The 14,411-nt window shown below is 42.6% G+C and overlaps 1 protein-coding gene across 1 annotated transcript in view; it reads right to left on the bottom strand.

Moving 5' to 3' along the window:
• The window catches only part of MGA (MAX dimerization protein MGA), a 91,790-nt gene that overhangs the window by 62,322 nt on the left and 15,057 nt on the right, over window positions 1-14,411 (bottom strand). The window contains exons 3-5 of the mRNA XM_049782134.1: window positions 3,813-4,761; window positions 3,011-3,089; window positions 2,797-2,895 (exon numbers count right to left, since the gene is read on the bottom strand). Of these exons, the coding sequence (XP_049638091.1) occupies window positions 2,797-2,895; window positions 3,011-3,089; window positions 3,813-4,761 (1,127 nt within the window). The remainder of the gene's footprint in view (window positions 1-2,796; window positions 2,896-3,010; window positions 3,090-3,812; window positions 4,762-14,411) is intronic.

Here is a 14,411-nt window from a genome sequence, read left to right on the forward strand (position 1 = left end):
CCCTTTTTTTTTGGTTTTTGGTTTTTGGGTCACACCCGGCAGCGCTGAGGGGTTACTCCTGGCTCTACACTCAGAAATCACTCCTGGCAGGTTCAGGGAACCTATGGGATTTGAATCACCGTCCTGCTGCATGCAAGGCAAACGCCCTACACCTCCATGCTATCTCTCCAGCCCAGCCATGTAATTTTTAAATGAAAAGTAAATTAAGTCAAAGGTGCTCATTTGAGGGGCCAGAGAGATAGCACAGCTATAGGGCATTTGCCTTGCAAGCGGGTGACCCAGGACCTACAGTGGTTCGATTCCCAGCATCCCGTATGGTCCCTCGACCCTCCAGGAGCAATTTCTGAGTGCAGAACCAGGAGTAACCCTTGAGCGCCGCCAGGTGTGAACCAAAATAAAAAAAACAAACAACAACAAAAAAAGGTGTTCATTTAATCTTGAAAAGAAATGAACATTTTAGAATTCAAATCTTTTTATGGGGCCTGGTAGGTGGCGCTGGAGGTAAGGTGTCTGCCTTGCAAGCGCTAGCCAAGGAAGGACCTCGGTTCGATCCCCTGGTGTCCCATATGGTCCCCCCAAGCCAGGGGCGATTTCTGAGCGCATAGCCAGGAGTAACCCCTGAGCGTCAAACGGGTGTGGCCCAAAAAAAAAAAAAATCTTTTTGTTAGCATAACATGCTATATTATATAAATGCATATGCTTTTAAATAAATAATCCACTATATAATAACTCCAAAAAGAAAATTAACTATTGGGGCAGGAGCAATATAGTACAGTGGCATCTGCTTTGTAGAGGTTCAACGCAGGTTAGACCCAGATCCCAGATTGTCTTCCAGCAGAGCCAGGAGTAATCCCTGAATGCAGAGCCAGGAGTAACCCTTAAACCAATATTGCTGGATATGGCCCCAAAACAAAAGCAAAACAAAATAACAAGAAAATGAATTGTATGCTGGAGGGACAGCACAGCCGACCCAGGATGAACCCAGGTTCTGTTACTGGCATCCCATAGACCCTGTTCTCTCCTCAGCCCAATCCCCTCCACAACAGCCTGGCAGAAGCGATTTCTGAGATCAGAGCTAGGAGAAACCCCTGAAGTGCTGCCGGTGTCCAAAATAAATAAATAAATAAAAGTGATTCTGAGGGCCCGGAGAGATAGCACAGCTGTGTTTGCCTTGCAAGCAGCCGATCCTGGACCAAAGGTGGTTGGTTTGAATCCCGGTGTCCCATATGGTCCCCCGTGCCTGCAAGGAGCTATTTCTGAGCAGACAGCCAGAAGTAACCCCTGAGCACTGCCGGGTGTGGCCCAAAAAACAAAAAAAAAGTGATTCTGAGTAAAAAAGCTAGGAGTGACTTCTGAGCACTGGTGGGTGTAATCACCCGCCCCCCCCCCAAAAAAAAAAAACTAGAGCAAAACAAAAAAAATTTAAATTTTTAACTAAGTTGGGGCCTTGCATGCAGAAAAAAAAAAAAACTAGAGCAAAACAAACAAAAAATTTTAATTTTTAACTAAGTTGGGGCCTTGCATGCAGAAGGTGGGTGGCTCGAATCCTGGCATCCCATATGGTCCCCCGAGCCTGCCAGGAGCGATTTCTGAACATAGAGCCAGGAGTAACTGCTGAGCGCTGCCAGGTGTAAACCCCCCGCCAAAATTTTTTTAACTAAATATTTAAGAATTAAGTAAGGGACCAAAGTGATAAAACTGGGAAGGGCACCTGCCTTACACAGAGCCAACCCTGGGTTCCATCCCTGGCATTCCATATGGCAATCGTCCCTGAGCACGACCCTGAGTGATCACTGTGTGAAGAGCCAAGACTAGACCCTGAGCACCACTGGGTGTGGCCAAAAAAACAGAGAGAGCATGGAGGTAAGGGCATTTGCCTTGCATGCAGAAAGTCGGCAGTTTGAATCCTGGCATCCCATATCCCGTATCCCTGAGCCTGCCAGGAGCGATTTCTGAGCGTAGAGCCAGGCTTAACCCCTGAGCGCTGCCGGGTGTGACCCAAAAAACAATTAAAAAAAAAAAAAGAAAAAGAAAAAAAGACAAATTTAGAATTCTCCTCCTCTCAAAAATAATAGTAATAATAAAAATAAGGCACCAAATTAACCAAAACTTAGTGTCGTATTTGAGTCATATAAGTAAGGGAAAAAAGAGCTTGTATCATGATAAAAATTTTAAATGCATTAAGACTTATTTGGGAGGCTGGAGAGATAGCATGGAGGTAAGGCAAAACAAACAAAAAATTTAAACTTTTAACTAAGTTGGAGCCGGAGAGATAGCATGGAGGTAAGGCATTAGCCTTGCATGCAGAAGATCACTGGTTCAAATCCAGCATCCCATATGGTCCCGGAGCCTGCCAGAAGCGATTTCTGAGCAAAGAACAAGGAGTAACCCGAGCACTGCCAGGGTGACTCAAAAAAGACTATTTGGGGTTCAGGAGCTTGGGAGTAAGCACCAATACCAGAGATTAGACCTCAGGCCTCACATAGGCAAGGCAAATGCTCTTGGGCTTAGCTATATCTCCAATCATATAATGTGAGATATTATGCTTCACAAAAATAAGCTACTATCTTCAGTTTGAATGGTTGCTCTTAGGATGAAAACATCCACACTTTTTAAACTAGGTATAAATCATGGATGGAAAGAAAATTTACAAGGTGAAAAAGGTGGTAAAAGGAATTAAATCAAAATTAAATCAAGGATAAGGGAAAAGGAAAAGGGGAGGAAATAGGAAAGAAAGTGGAGGGAAAGAAAAAGAAAATTTAGAGCTGTCTTAGTTTTTCAAATAGAAAATAGTACCTTCTTGAAGACCAGGATGTATCACCTGCTTGTGCCTCAAAGCCTTCAAATCTTCAATCAATTCCTTTTCCAACTGGGAAATTCTTGCCCTGCAACCTACTCAAGAAACAATGATAAAATAAAACTACTATCTGTACAGAAAAAAACACTCCTTTCTGTCTATTCAGACTCAAAACCCAATAAATTGTTTTAATATATACTATTTAAGCAATACCTGGGTCATCTGTGGTTGAAGTTTGAAGACTAGAGGATTCTTCTGTTGTCCCATCAACTGCATGAATGTCTAGAGCTTCCTTTAGTCCAAATGAAAAAAAAAATTGCCAATTATTTATCAATTCTCAAAGTTTGAAAGCTGTTACTTAGTGTCTCTTTTCCCCCCTCCCTTTTTCCCTCCTTCTCTTTCTCCCTCCCTCTTCTTCCTTCCTTCCATTTTGGTTTTGGGGCCATACCCAATGGTGCTTAGGTCTTGCTATACACTCCCTGACTCTGCACCTAGGGATTACTCTGGATGGGCTTGGAAGGAAAAACATATCCAACAAGATTTTTTTCAAGGAAACCCCAGTGCAAAAAGCATAAAACTAAAATTAAAAGATTTTTTAAAGCCTATTAAACAAAATATGAAGCCAAACCAAATGTTTTGGAGATACCTTCTACACATAATTCCCGCATCCAAATGTATGCATTCACAAAAGTCCATTCTAAACTATCAACCACTCTATGATTATTTGGGGTTAGAGCAATAGCACAGAGAGTAGGGCGCTTGCCTTGCACACTGTCAACCCAGACTCAATTGCTGGCATCCCAATTGATCCCCTGAGAAATGCAAGAGTGTAGAGCCAGGAGTAACCACAGACCATACCACTGGTATAGCCCCAAAACAAAAGTAGAAAAAAGAATTTTATTTGGAAAGGTTCAGGTAATGTACATGCTTCGTATGTATGAGATCCTAGGTTCAATTTAGCATGCACACACATGTACACAAACCATTTAAAGAACTCTGAAAAAGACCATCTTACCTTTGATTCAAAAGAAACAAAGAGAACGTCACCTACATCTTCCAGATCAGGCTTTACATCAGGAAAGGTACTCCCAGGGCCTATAACAGTATTCTTTGTTGATGATAAAGATCTTGCCGTATTTTTAGGGGGTCGTCCTGCCTTAGAGAGCTTCAATTTTCGTGGTCTTCCTCTTTTGCCAGGAACATTGGATGAGGCAGTCTGATTAGCACACACAGCCTTGGAGGCTGCTGAAATCTGAAGCATAGTTTTTCTCCTTTTGCCCAAGTCCTCTTTTCCTGAAAATGATTCCTCAGCTGAACTCTTTGAATTGTCAAGTATTCTCTCTGTATTAATGCTTTCAGACATATCAGAGTATTTCCACTGAGAGTCTTTAAGCAAAGGATATTTCTGTATCACTCTTAGGTCTGATAAATGTTTCCTAAGACCATTGTCAGATTCCTTGTCTAAGCAGTAGTCAGTCTCCCTGATATTTTCAACATATGAAGGCAAATAGTCAAATTCTGTCAACGGTGAAGATTTATCTTTCCGAGATGGAGAAAGCATGCTATCAGGAAGTTCAGAAACCTTTACTGTGCTTTTGGTTACCGCACAGGGCTCCAAATAGACCACTGGCATCTTTCCAGCTTCCAATTTAAACATTTTAGCTTTAGTAACACCTGATGGGCTGTTTGGCAGCCATTTAGAAGAGAGGTGGTCAGCATCTAGATTCTCATCTTTATTGTGCCTCTTTAGCTGCTTTTCTAATATCGGTTCATCATCACTGTTTGAGTACACATCTGTTTCCTCATCTGTCTCTTCTTGCTTGATAGTTATCCCTTCTGGGCTCTCAACAAATTCATATTCATAATCATCCTGTGGTTCTTCTTTAATGACAACATTGAAGTTTCCATTTGGGTCTAATGGTGAAGCTACATCAGAGCTGACTTCAAAGTTGTTGGCAACGAAACTGGAGAAACAGGGGAAGAAGGGTTAAAAGGAGAAAAACGTGCTGGAGTGGTAGTACAGCAGGTAGGGTGCTTGCCTTAAACTCAGCCAACCCAGATACAATCCTTGGCATCCCATATAGTCACCCAAGCCCACTGGAAGTGATCCCTGAAAGCAGAGAAAGGATTAAGTCCTGAGCACTGGGTATGGCCCCCAAAAGTAAACAAACAAGTAAATAAATAAGTAAATAAGCTGTAACAAGTGAGAGTTTTATCACCAAAAGTTAAAAAAAATGGGGCCCAAGAGATAGCAGAGGTAGTGTGTTTTGCCTTTCACGCAGCTGACCAGGGACAGACCAGGTTCAATCCCCAACAACCCAAATGGACCCCTAAGCCAGCCAGGAGTGAATTCTGAGCACAGAGCCAGGAGTAGCTCCTGAGCACCTCTGGGTGTGCCCCTCTCAAAAAACATGACAGAACATTTATCACTAATGTTTTCAAAGACTCAATGTGTGAGATCCAGTTGGCTGATCCAAAACCAATTTAGATATCTACATACTGAACAACTGCAATAAAAACAGTAACATACCCATTTAATTAACAATTATAATAAATATTAAGAAGAATCCTTAAGGGGCAGGAGCAATGGTACAGCAATATTTATTTGCCTTGCATGTGGCAGACCTGGGTTTGATTCCCAACACCCATACAGCCCCATGAACACTGCCAGGAGTGATTCCTGAGTGCATAGCCAAGAATAATCAACCCCTAATCACTGCTTGCTATGGTCCCCCACAAAAAAAAAAACAACAAAAAAGAAAATCCTTAAAACTATTAACTAAATGTTCTTTTCATATGGAGACTCTCTCTCCATGTACTTAAGGATCCAGGGGCTTCCACAAATTAAAACTGTTTTTGGGGCCCGGAGAGATAGCACAGCGGCGTTTGCCTTGCAAGCAGCCGATTCAGGACCAAAGATGGTTGGTTCAAATCCCGGTGTCCCATATGGTCCCCCGTGCCTGCCAGGAGCGATTTCTGAGCAGACAGCCAGGAGTAACCCCTGAGCACCGCCGGGTGTGACCCAAAAAAAAAAAAAAAAAAAAACTGTTTTTGGTACTCAGACACAGTAAGGTAGTGCTAAGGAGCCACCAGAGCCACCCCAGGGTTTTTGGGAACTACCAGTGTTACATTCAAAATAGGAGATTTATTTTTCCTAAAACAGTGATTCTTCCTAGATACTTGGAGAGTAATTTTTAATTGAGATTAAAACTCAACATTTTAGCAAACCATTTTGACCATTTAAAATACACAATACTGTAGTGGGTTTTTCCACTCCCAGTACAGTCAGAATATTGCTAGTAGATGACCATCTAGCCTGGGTGAAATAAAAAGATTAAAAATAGGAGCCGGAGAGATAGCACAGCAGTAGGGCTTTGCCTTGCACATGGCTGATCTAGAACGGATCTGGGTTCAATTCCTGGCATCCCACATGATCCCCTGAGCCTGCCAGGAGCAACTTCTGAGCACAGAGCCAGAAGTAACCCCAGATGGCTGCCGGGTGTGGCCCAAAAACTAAATAATTTAATAAAACTAGGGGGCAGGAGAGATAGCATGGAGGTAAGACATTTGCCTTGCATGCAGAAGGACAATGGTTCGAATCCCAGCATCCAATATGGTTCCCCCCAAGCCTGCCAAGAGTGATATCTGAGCGTAGAGCCAGGAGTAACCCCTGAGCGCTGCCAGGTATGACCCAAAAATCAAAATAAAATAAAAAATATATAAAATAAAAATAATAATAAAATAAAAATAAGATTCCTCGGGCTGGAGAGATAGCACAGCATAGACCCAGGACCTAATGTGGTTGGTTCAAATCCCAGCATCCCATATGGTCCTCCGTGCCTGCCAGGAGCAGATAGCTAGGAGTAACCTCTGAGCACCACTAGGTGTGGCCCAAAAACTAAAAAAATAAAAATAAAAAGATTCCCAAGTGAAAATAAGTAAAATTATTTGTTTCAAAGTTCTACTTTAATATCACAAATGAAATGAATCTTATTTAAAAAAGTAAAGAATTCATTAAAAACTATTAGAACTAATGAGTCTGGCCAAAGATCAGTAAGGACCCAAGATTAATACAAACACCAAAGCTATGCTATAAGCTAGAAGTAAGTGCCAAAATATAACTGAAAAAATAATTCCATAAATAGTATCAGGACAGTGTTTCGAACCCTGGCATCCCACATGGTAAAATTTTAAAATTACAATTTTAAAAGGACGAACCACTGTCCTTCTGCATGCAGGGCAAACGCCCTACCTCCATGCTATCTCTCCAGCCCCAACCATATAGTCTTTTTTTTATTTGTTTTTTTGGGTCACACCCGGCAGCGCTCAGGGGTCACTCCTGGCTCTACGGCTCAGGAATTGCCCCTAGCAGCCACAGAGGACCATTTGGAATGCCAGGATTCGAACCACCATCCTTCTGGATGCAAGGCAAACGCCTTACCTCCATGCTATCTCTCCAGCCCCATATAGTCCTTTTCAAGACCTACCAGGAGTAATTTTCTGAGCAAGACACTAACAGTCACAAAAGACCCTCCCCGGGGTGGGAAAAAAAAGACCCTCCCCAAATAAATTAATGAAGTAAAGTGTCAGACTTATAAACACAACTCTTAAAACTATATCATCTAAATAAAAGAGTAAATATGAGACAGTATCAATAAACAACAGTATTTCCCTGAAAGTAATCTATGGATTCAAGAAAATTTTCCTTCGTAGAATCCCACCTTGAATTTCTATTGAAATGAATACAAGTCACTTGAAAATTCAAAAATCCCCCAGACAATTAAACCATCTTAAAGAATACTATCAAAGTTCTGGGGATTCAGTCCCCCAATTTAAAAAAAAAATGTCAAGACCATACACACCAAGCTGCAGTAATCAAAACATTATATTGATAAAATTATAAGCATAAAGATTAACTGAAATAAATCCAAAGTCCAGCAATATGGAGCCAGAGAGATACTAAGGTACTTGACTTGCACGTGACAAATCCAGGTTCAATCTCCATCATCTCATATGGTCAAGCCAAAGGCAACAGTAGAATACAAAGACCCAAACTTTAACAATCTAAACTTAAAATGGTAGGCTGGGAACCAGGGAGGGTGATATGGGATGCACTTAGGGAATACTGGTAAAGGGAGGTGGACAATGGTGATGGGATTGACCCTGACCCATTGTATGTCTGAAAGCCAACTATGAAGGACTTTGTAAATCACAATGGTTTCAATAAAATAAATAACACCAAAAAAATCCGACTTTCAATTGGACTGTTTTTTTTTTTTTGCTAATTAACTTGTTTTGTTTGTTTGTTTGTTTTGGGGGGTCACACCCAGCAGCGCTCATGCTCAGGGGTTACTCCTGGCTCTATGCTCAGAAATCGCCCCTGGTAGACACAGGGGACCATATGGGGTGCTGGGATTCAAACCACCATACTTCTGCATGAAAGGCAAACGCCTACCTCCATGCTATCTCTCCGACCCCTAATTTTTTGTTTTTGTTTTTTTTTTGTTTTTTGGCCACACTTGGTGATGCTCAGAGGTTACTTCTGTGCACTCAGAAATTGCTCCTGGCTTGGGGGAACATATGGGATGCCAAGGGATCAAACCACGGTCCGTCCTAGGTTAGCTGCTTGCAAGGCAGATGCCCTACCGCTGTGCCACCGCTCCAGCCCCCTTTTGCTAAATTACATTTAATATTTTAATATGGTTGGGTTTCTTTTGTTTGTTCATTTGTTTTTGGTTTGGGCCACACCAAGTCGTGCTCAGGGGTTACTCCTGGCTCTGCGCTCAGAAATCGCTCCTGGCAGGCTTGTGAACCATATGGGATGCCAGGAATAGAACCCAGGTCCATCCTGGGCTGGCCATGTTCAAGGCAAATGCCCTACCACTGTGCTACCACTCTGGCCCCATATGGTTGAATTTTAAGTTATTTCATCTGACTCTTATCTATTCTCATTTTTCTTTATCATTTCTTCTTTTTGATTGAGTTTCTAAATGCTATATGCTTATTTCTTTAACCCTCTACATTTTTTATTTTTGTACCAGTTTGTTAAAATTGACTTAACAAAATACCAAAGACTGTAGTTTAAACAAGAATTCTCTCAGTTTTAAAGACTTTGAAGTCTTGCTTTCTTTGGAAACCTCCCATTCTGACTTGCAGACATTCACCTTCCAGCTTTGTCCTCACCTAGAGGGCAATATGTGATGCCAGGGATCAAACCAACCCCATGATGGAGTTGACCATGTGCAAGGCAAGTGCCCACCCCGCTGTGCTATCGCTCCATCCCCAATTGAGTGGTTCTTATACATTCCTAGATTGTACAGCCATGACCACCGTCTTTTACTTTGGGGAGAGGGCACACTCAGCAATATTCAAGAGGCAGCTCCTGGCAGTGATGGCAATTCCTCAACCAAATGTAGTATGAAGGTCAGCCACATATAAGACAAGTGTCTTAACCATTGTATTCTATCTCTGGTCCTGAACAGTCCATTTCCATCAGCTTCCCACAAAACCCTATAGCCTCTGTTTGTCACTGAATAGCTTCTTTCAGCCACTTCTAAATCTCACATCTATCATGTATAACCACCAGTCTCCTTGTCTTTATGGATAGTTGCCTACTAAGGATATCTAACAGAAGTGGAAAATCCCTCCTTCCATCCCTCCCTCTGTTCAAGGGAGAATAGGAACTTGAAGATCTATATATTTTAATTTAGCATGTTTCCAAGTTCTTTCAGGTTGTGGCATATATTTGTACTTCTTTCCTTTTTATTACTCAATAAAATCATATAAATATTTTTGGTCATTCACATGTTAATATATTAAGGATATTACATTTTGTGTGTGTGTGTTTGGTTTTTGGGCCACACCTAGCGGTGCTCAGGGATTACTCCTGGCTCTGTGTTCAGAAAATGCTCCTGGAAGAATCAAGGTACATTATAGGATGCCGGAGATCAAACTCGGTCCGTCCTGGGTTGGCCACTTACAGAGCCCTACTGCTGTGCCCCTGAGCACTGCTTGGTGTAGCAAGGTGGTCCAGGAACCACTGGAAAAATCCAAGAGAAAAAACATTAATGCATTAAAAATTAGAACCATGGTAGGAATATGACTCTGTACTTTAAAATGCTTATCAACTGCATGCCTATGGCTGTAAAATCAAACCTGGATAATATTTGTAAGCACTAAAGCTATACTCATAGTTTTGCTGTTTAGATGCCCAGGAAGAAAACAAGATAACTCAGTGACTGAGCAAGGCAGACAGACAGCTTGATTGCTAGTGCTGTGTAGGATACTACTATGCCAGGATTATGAGGCAATCCTCAATGCCCCATAATCTGGGGTCCCTAGTGAAAGGCAAAATATAGTAGGTAAGAAGTAATAATGCCTAATTTGATCTTTTATTTATTTATCTAGTTTTTGGGTCACACCTGGCAGTGCTCAGAACTTGCCCCAGCAGGCTCGGGGGACCATATGGGACGTCAGGATTTGAACCACAGCCCTTCTGCATGCAAGGCAAATGCCTTACCTCCATGCTATCTCTCCAGCCCTAATAAGGCCTAATTGGGGGGGGGGGGGCACAACTGTTTGATGCTCAGGGGTTACTCCTGACTAAGCGCTCAGAAATTGCCCCTGGCTTGAGGGGACCCTATGGGACGCCAGGGGATCGGGGGATCGAACCATCATCCTTCCTTGGCTAGCACTTGCAAGGCAGACACCTTACCTCTAGCACCAACTCACTGGCCCCAATAAGGCTTAATTTTAAAAGATCTAACTACTGAGATAAAATGTGGCAGTTTCCACTGTAATATGGCTCACATGTCTGCCCATCTGCCAGCGTCACAGACTCATCTCTCAAAAGAGAGGAAAACTAGCAGCAAAAACTCCTGGATATACCCTGTCTCATAGCTGATCCTTTGGAGGGTGGTGGGGCAAGTCCTCTTACCCTGCTGAAGCCCTGAGAGCTGCACAAAGAGACCTGCCATACAAATGCTGCCACATCAATGGCCCAGCTTCACCACTTTTCTACTTATCTCTGCAGAGACTCCTAAGTGCCAAAAGCTCCAGTTTTGTGGCTGTTATTTCCAGGGACTCCTTGAGACAGGATGGGCAACCTCCTCTTGGGCCTGTTACTTTCAATAGTCCTGGCAACCAAGCCCCCGAACAACCTCAATATCATGTACGTGAGCTCATCAGTTCAGCTCTACAGATCCTCAAAGTCCTGGACCACACCTCTGTAACTTTAATACTGACTTCCCAGTCACCAAATTAAGGGGCCTGAGCAATAGCACAGTGGATAGGGCATTTGCCTCACATATGATTGGTCCGGGTTCAATCCCGGAATCCCACATGGTCCCCCGAGCCTACCAGGAGTGATTTCTGAACACAGAATCAGGAGTAACCCGAGTGCTGCCAGGTGTGGCCCCCAAACAAAAACCAAACAAACAAAACAACAACAAAAAGCATCAAATTAGGGGCCTGAGGGTGGGTGGGGCCAAGGCAGCACATGCTCATCATGGCCGGGGGCGGGCCCTTGGTGACCTGTGGGCCTGCGAGGCAGGTGGTGGTCCTTGGCACTTAAGGCTTGCCAAGATGAGGCCCTGGATGCAGGGGACAGCGGAGAAGCTGAAACAGTGGCTCCAGGTGAATGTGGGACACAAGGTCTTCACCCCCCCAAAAAAAAAGAATTAAAAGAAAAAAAATAGGGGCCTGAGAACAATGGTAGGGCATTTGCTTTGCACTTGGCCTGCTTGGGTTCAATCCCACATGGTCTCCAGAGCCTGTGAGGAGTGATTTCTTTTTTTTTTTTTTTTTTTTGGTTTTTGGGCCACACCCGATGACGCTCAGGGGTTACTCCTGGCTATGCGCTCAGAAGTCGCTCCTGGCTTGGAGGACCATATGGGACCGGGGGATCGAACCGCGGTCCGTCCTAGGCTAGCGCAGGTAAGGCAGGCACCTTACCTTTAGCTCCACCGCCTGGCCCCCGAGGAGTGATTTCTAAGCAGAGAGCCAAAAGTAATCAGAGTGCCTCCAGGTGTGGCCCAAAAACCAAAAACAAAACAAAAAAGCTTTTAACAGAAGAATACAAATGAGACATGAAATTATAGAAGTCACACGTAAGTCCAACAGCTTAGTAAACCTTCAATGATATAATGACCTCATTGCAAGATATAATTTCCACAAATCGTCTTTTAATGGACTTTTTTTTATAATTTCATTAATATTTAGTGTACCAAGAAATATTAATAAATTACTCAAATCTGCCAAGGGACAGGTTTCAGGAAAGTTGGAAAAGAGGGGACAATGGTAGAGAAAATGTTACATTACTGGTGGGATTGGTGTTGGAACACTCAATGTCAGAAGTAACTATTTATTATGAGCAACTCTGTAAATCATGATGTTTAAAAAATAAATTTAAGGGGGCCAGAGAGAGAGGTAGGGTGTTTGCCTTGCATGTGGAAGGACAGTGGTCTGAATCCTGGCATCCCATATGGTCCCCCGTGCCTGCCAGGGGCGATTTCGGAGCATAGAGCCAGGAGTAACCCCTGAGTGCTGCCAGGTATGACCAAAAATAGAAAAAAAATTTTTTTTTAATTTAAAAATAAATTTAAGGGGCAGGAGATAGAGCACAGCAATAGGGCTGGTCCCTCGTGCCTGCCAGAAATGAATTCTGAGCAGAGAGCCAGGAGTAACCCCAGTGAGCTGTTGGGTGTGACCAAAATAAAATAAATTTAATGTAAAAATATTTTAAATATGGCTTAAGTGGTATAAGCACATACCATTTGCTTATGTGAAGTTTTGCATTTGAACACTGGTAGGGTGGCCCTAGAAGCCCAAGTTCAGCATCACCAGACCAAGCAATTGAGCATTGTGTGTGTTGCACCTCATATGATTCCCCAAGTCCAGTCAGGAGTGGTCCCTGAGCGTAGTCAGGAGTAAGTGCTTAGCATCACTGGATATGACCAAAACCAAATCAAAACAACAAAAAGATCCAAACCCACAACTGTAACTGTTATTAACTTCACACGGTATATTTCCAACTAAGAAAAAGTTATAAGGAAAGGGGTCATTACACAATGATAAAAGGCAAATTTTCTTAGACAACAATCCTTAAGGAAATGTACCCAACAATAGTATCAAACTACATAAAGAAACTACACAAAACAGAAACACAGAGAGAAAAATTACTTGGACACATATTTGATCAGAAATAGACAAATTTTCTAAAAGAAAATCAATAAGAATTGAAGATAAATTCAACAATACCATCACAACAGGATATAACTGATTAGAATTTAATTATACAATATAGTAATATATAATTTAATGATATAATCTACTACAGAAAATTACACCCAGCAATAGCAGCATACATTCTTCTGGAGATCACATGGACATTCATCACCAAAACATTCTTGGGCCACATCATGTTATCAAATTTAATAGAACAAAAATCATACAATCTCTGTTCTCGAACTATAATGAAATTAAAGCAGGAATCATGATCAAGGTAATCATGACCAAAATCCCAAAATAAGGGGGAACTAAAAAAAGACACGCATCAGTACTATATAATCAGAGTAGAATTTTTTTAATACTTTGAAAAAAATTTAAAAGCACAATTTACTAATATCTATGGGATACAGAGAACACAGTGCTTATTTGATTATGCTTTTGCTCTGGGCCATACCTGGCAGCGCTCAAAGGCCACTCCTCTCTAAATGCTCCAGGGACTGTGTAATAGCAGAGAATCAAACCCACTCCTCCTGGGTCCATAGAGATAGTACAGTGGTTATGGTACTTTGGTTCCCCAAGCCCTATGTTGTCCCTTAAACCAGCCAAGAGTGATCACTGAGTAGAGCCAGAACTCCTGAGAACCACCAGCTGTGGCCCCAAAAGCCAAATCCACTCCTGCTGCACATAAAATATTCACTAAAGTCTGTTGAGTTATATCTCTAGCCTCTGAAGGAATTTATGTATGCATGTAATGAACAGAAAATAAGTTAAAATGTCAACCATCTCCCTCCAAATGTGAACTGTTGCTTGATACCGAAAAAAAAAAGTCAACCATCTAAGTTTCAACTTTGTTTTGTTTTGTTTTGTTTTGGGGCCATTCCCGGTGACACTCAGAAATGGCCCCTGGGCCGGGCGATGGCGCTAAAGGTAAGGTGCCTGCCTTGCCTGCGCTAGCCTAGGACGGACCGCGGTTCGATCCCCCGGCGTCCCATATGGTCCCCCAAGCCAGGAGCGACTTCTGAGCGCATAGCCAGGAGTAACCCCTGAGCGTCAAATGGGTGTGGCCCAAAAACCAAAAAAAAAAAAAAAAAAAGAAATGGCCCCTGACTTAGGAAGCCTATGGGTGTGTGATCCTAAGCTAGGGTGTGCAAGGTAGACGCTTTACACCCTGTGCCACTGCTCCGGCCCCTCAACTTTTTTTTTTAACTTGATTGATTGATTGATTGAAGATCAGTTTCTGGGCCACACCCAGTGGTGCTCAAGGGTTACTCCTGGCTCTGCACTCAGAAATTGCCACCAGCAGGCTGGGGGACCATATGGGAGACCTGGAATAGAACTGGGTCCCTCCCAGATGGGTTTTAAAAAGATTATAAAGGGAGCAGATATG

This window comes from Suncus etruscus, chromosome 10, assembly GCF_024139225.1.
Source record: "Suncus etruscus isolate mSunEtr1 chromosome 10, mSunEtr1.pri.cur, whole genome shotgun sequence".
NCBI classification, from domain to species: domain Eukaryota; kingdom Metazoa; phylum Chordata; class Mammalia; order Eulipotyphla; family Soricidae; genus Suncus; species Suncus etruscus.